Source organism: Phoenix dactylifera, chromosome 6 (assembly GCF_051530095.1).
Source record: "Phoenix dactylifera cultivar Ajwa chromosome 6, Ajwa_hap1_PhDact_Kaust_v1.1, whole genome shotgun sequence".
Taxonomy (NCBI): Eukaryota; Viridiplantae; Streptophyta; class Magnoliopsida; order Arecales; family Arecaceae; genus Phoenix; species Phoenix dactylifera.
This window is the reverse complement of record NC_143195.1, coordinates 33,834,318-33,839,348: the sequence shown is the minus strand read 5'-3', so window position 1 is coordinate 33,839,348 and position 5,031 is coordinate 33,834,318. Positions and strand designations below refer to the sequence as shown.

General features: G+C 47.5%; 1 protein-coding gene across 1 annotated transcript; it reads left to right on the top strand.

Moving 5' to 3' along the window:
* Positions 1-270: 270 nt before the first annotated feature.
* Positions 271-2,336, top strand: LOC103711678 (zinc finger protein ZAT9-like). Its single transcript, XM_008797922.6, has one exon. It carries the CDS (start codon positions 828-830, stop codon positions 1,932-1,934), a length of 1,107 nt encoding a protein of 368 aa, XP_008796144.2. The 5' UTR covers positions 271-827; the 3' UTR covers positions 1,935-2,336.
* The last annotated feature ends 2,695 nt before the right edge of the window (positions 2,337-5,031 follow it).

Below are 5,031 nucleotides of genomic sequence, written 5' to 3'. Positions count from 1 at the left end.
AACAAAATAGAGGTGGAAGAAAAAAAATATAAATTAGAATTTAGTATTAATGATCATGGAGTAACTAGATGGTTTCTTTTGGTTAATTAAATGAAAGGAAATTGAGAAACTGCTGGCATGACACGTGGGTATTGATTTATTTTTTTCTGTTACAATAAATCTCAGCAGTAGATTCGAGTCTTTCTAAAACTCTCCCAACTTTTCCTCAAATCACCAAAGCACCCTTTTGTGATTAGTTTAATTATTAAGAGCAAAAAAAAAAACCAAATGGGTGGAGCTCATGCTCACATACCACCACGGCCATCACCACTTTCTTTTAATTTCTTTTAGATTGTTTTGGTGTGAGTTGATGCCTTACGGACGAATTAAAACAAGAAGAGGGTGAATTGATGAAAATGAGAGCGAAAGAAAGAGACAAAAGGGCCGGAGTAGTAAAATCATGCCCTCAAGGAGATGCAAGACTTGAAGAAAAAGGCGTTTCTTTTAAATTATATTCCTCTCCTCCGCTCTCTAATTGGGAAAGATATATACCACAATTATTTTTGTCAAGTACCTTTTTTTCCCAAATCTTAATTCCTTTTTCTCTATATTGAAATCTGGCTTTCCATTCTCTCTCTCCTCTTCTTCTTCCTGTGGGTTGTGGGTTGTCTTTTGGTGGAGGAATGCTTGTCTCCTACTCCTTTTAGTTCCCACTCTCCCTTGTACTCCTTCTCCACACCGCCCCTCCTCTCTGTAGAACATAATGGAAATATAGAAGCTTCACACTTCCATCACCTTCTTCACCTCTCCAAACTTCGTGATATCTTTAGTCTTCTGCTTCTGTTGCTATGGAGCACACTTGCAAGCTCTGCTTCCGCCGCTTCGCCAATGGCCGAGCTATGGGAGGTCACATGCGTTCTCACGTGACTTCAGCCGCTCCTCCGGTCAAAGTCCATCTACTCCACGACTTCTCCGCTTCCTCCTCCTCCGCGTCCCCCCGGGAAGCGCCGGCGGTGGCGGTGGAGGAAGTAGAAGAGCGGGGCGGCGACGAGGATGGTAAGGGGATTGGGCTATGCTACAGCCTTAGAGAGAATCCGAGGAAGAGTTTCCGGCTGGTGGATCCGGAGTTCTCCTTGTCCTTCGCCGCAGTGGACGCCGGCTCCTCCTCCGTCGTCCAGGACGGGGAGAGCGAGACGGAGCCCTCCCGCGCCCCGCCCTCCCATCGCGGCCGCTCCAAGCGCCCCCGCCGATCTCCCTTACCCCCGCAGGAGCCCCCCGAGCCGGAGCCGGCCAGCTCCGTCTCCGACACCACCCCCGAGGAGGACGTCGCCCTCTCCCTCATGATGCTCTCACGCGACTTCTGGACCAAGACCAAGTCCGAAGCCAAGGACGACGACGGGAAGCAGCGATCGGACGGCTGGGATGAAGAGGATGAGGCGAAGAAGGAGAAGGGCCAGATCGCCGCCGGCCGATTGCAGCCGCTGCCGCGGTCGCCGGCGTCGGCGAGGGTGAAGAGCAAGTACCAGTGCGGCACGTGCAAGAAGCTGTTCCGTTCGTACCAGGCGCTGGGAGGCCACCGGGCGAGCCACAAGAAGAGCAGGGGTGGATGCATCCCGGCCGTCCAGGCTCGGATCCACGACGTGGAGTCCTCCGAGGGCAATGCCGATCGGGAAGCCGGCAAGGTCCACGAGTGCTCCTTCTGCTTCCGCGTCTTCGGCTCCGGTCAGGCCCTCGGCGGCCACAAGCGCTCCCACCTCGCTTCTTCCGCTGCCGCCACGACCATCACCGCCTCCTCGCCGGCGCCGCTCCCCCCGCCGCCGTCCTCCTCTGGCATCGCCAAGTTCGGGGAAAGCTTCAGCTGCATCGATCTCAATCTCCCGGCTCCATTAGAGGACGAGGCCGAGCTCTCCGCCGTCTCCGATGCCGAGTTTGTTGCGAACTATCCATCAAACTGAGACCACTTACTCTCTTCATATTCATCTACAATCCCCAATTCGATCGCTCCGAACTCCAGAGCGAGCTGATCAAGTATAGAATCCAGTCGAGTCGGGAGCCCATTCAAACTTTCGAGGTAAGAACTACAAAAGAAACTAATGCCAACTTGAAGAAGATCAAACGAAAGTTTGAATCTCCTTCAATATTAAATCTGGAAAGACGAGTGATTTACTGATTTCTTTGTATCTATCTATCTATTGCTCCTCCTTTTCTTCTGCTGACATTGATCTCCATTTTTTTATGTGTGTATTGAAGAAATTGTTCCTGGCTTTAAGTTACAGCTGCTTACAGCAGCAGCTTAGCAGTAGCTTGGATTGATGGAAATCGAGAAACTTCATTTTAATTTAATTATTCCTTCTCCATTTCACTTTATTACTGCTAATATCCCTGGTATCCATAATCTATGTATACACGCGCTCCCAAAAAAATTAATCCTAATGAAGAATTGTTTATTAGAATTTTTATAGTTTAATGAAATTAAAATGTAAATGAGGTTGGAAACTTGATGGACGTTAGCTTGCTAAGTACGTCCCACTTCATGTCGAGGTTCGTGAGTTCTTCGTCGCTGCAGGGCTCGCCCTGGCACCACCAGTACTTCCTTCGTTTCCTCCACCTTTCCCCTCGCTTACACCTCTTTTGTTGGCTTCCTTGTTTTCCTCACCGTGCTTAGCTTTTTGGACCCTAGCGTCCCGTCCCTCTATGCTTCCACGCCTCGCGTCCGCGTTGCCCCTTGGACCCAGCCTTCCTCGCCCGCTCGCTAACTGGTCTTAGCCGAGATTAGCGACAAATGAATGGATGAATAGAAAATATCACCGCAAGTATTCATCTGGTCGAGACTTTGACGCAGTCAAGAGGTGGCCTCGGGAGGAACGGTGGTCCCATCACGTGGCCTGCTGGGAGGAACGTCCGATCTCGGTTGGACCGCTGAGATGGACGCTTTCAGCAGGTCCCGGCTGCTTCTGGCAAGGGGTCGTCATTCACGTTTCGAGTCTTCCAAAAATACCCCTGGAACGCGAGCATAATTTTAGCGGGTCGCGTGTGGAACACCGAACATGCCATCGAGAGCCGTCCCCTGCTTCGGGTTCTGATAAAAGCGTACCGCCGTGGCTGGCAGTCGCTGCGCTCGTCATTCCCATAATGCCCCTCCTCCCCATCACCACCGTCCATTTCCATTTCCACCCACGAGGTCCGCTGATCCGACGGCGATATCATACTCCCTCGTGCTTTCGGCGCCATTGTGGGCCCACGTGAAGAGAAGATATCGGTGAAATCACGGAAATGCCATTGAAGGATGCGAGGTTGGGTACGTACGTATGTGGTGGGATCCGCACTTAACCGATCCAACCAACAATGGCAGCAAAACCGGAGTCGGATAAGAGAGAGAGTGGTGGGTGGGGGAGAGGGATGAGAGGTAACGCGTAGGAGGGTCGAATCCTGTGATATTCCACCCAAACATTTGTTTGCACTTGCCTTGACCATGGCTATGGGTGAATGGTTGTCAATATTACTCGAACCTAGTTGCCCAAGAAAATAAAGAATATCACTTCCACCAGCGGCCAAAATTTCCATCAATGTTGCTATTACTACTTACTCATTAAGTTGATTTTTAATCGAAAGCGTAACAATTTCTAACTAGTCTTTTATGGATGAGATTCTTGGTGTATGGGGAAGTAATTTAGGAGACAATTTCATCGTGAGGGCAAATTCTCACCATCCTAGTACCTGTATGGAATTCCTATAACTAACGTATCTATATCATGCTCTTTTGTTTTCGGTTGCATAACTTTGGGGTCACGACTGATGCATTGGATGATTGGTGGTGGTGTACCAAGAGGGCCATTTTTTTTTTATTTTTTACTTTAGAGCTAATTTAATGTTTTGAAATCAACTTGATGAGGCAAAATTTTGCAATTAGTACTAGAGTGACATGATTTGTCATTACTATTATCGGAATGGTCCATCTCCTTTCCCGTGTAAAGGACCATCTGCATGAACTCGACACCACACCCATTGTTATGTGGGCCCCGTTCTTCACGCTATGCATGCGTGGTATGCATCTACACCCACGTATCCAGGTCCAGCGTTCACATTTTTATCATTCTTGGTGCTATTGGCTTGGGCAATCAAGGAAAGCTTGTGCAGTAGTTGTAGGATTCATATCATAATGTTGAGGTGGGAAAGGAATAAAATAAAGTAGCGTAGAATAATGATAAACATTACAAGGCAGGCAGTTTTATGCTTCTGAGTTGGATGTTGTCTCCTTGGAGAAAGAGAACAAAGAGAGCGGTGGGTGTGGTGGTGGGCTTTCCACTCCTTTCGCAGCACTTTTAGCACAAGAGAGGGCGTTGCCGACGCCAGCTTAGGAAGCTTAAGAGCTGAAAGACCCAAGGAACAGACCGGCCAATAGCCGCTCGCTACTGCTTCTGATCCTATCTATCTTAATTTTTAGGAAAAAAATTGGCATTGTACATATTTGAAAGTGAAGTCCTTGGTGCCACGTATGCTCCTACAGCTAATACAGTCATCTCAATGGGCTTTTCTTTTGCCGTTTGGTGGTAATTCCATCCATACTACTTGCAATTCCAACCATTATTGAAATTATAATTAAGCTTCGTTCACAGTGCTGTCTAATGACACCGACACACCAAGTTTTATGACTTTGATGAAGCCCGGACACTGTAGAAATCCTTAGAAGTGATGTGCCTTCAATGTGCTCAAAATGAAGAGATTATTGGCACTCGACTTGGATTAGTTACTTCATTGATGAAGCAATCGAGTAGGTCTAGAGAATTCTCTACATAAATTGCCTTATAGATTTGCCAAGAAATAAATATGAGAATATTTTTTGGTCTTTGGTAACTTAAGCACGTAACCTAACAAAAAAATAGAGTGCCTCGCGTCTAGAGTAAGTTCAAAAAGTTTTGATTTTCTTCCTATCACCAAGAACCAAAGGACTAAAGTAATTGATCTTAGATTTAATGTTAAAAAAAGTTGAAAAGAGAACAAAGGTGACATTGGTTTTTCCGTGGATGCTAGTTTGCTAAGTGACTTAGAGAG

What these genes read in the sequence shown, in the direction of transcription:
- LOC103711678 (XM_008797922.6), top strand. Translation starts at nt 828, where the DNA reads ATGGAGCACACTTGCAAGCTCTGCTTCCGCCGCTTCGCCAATGGCCGA.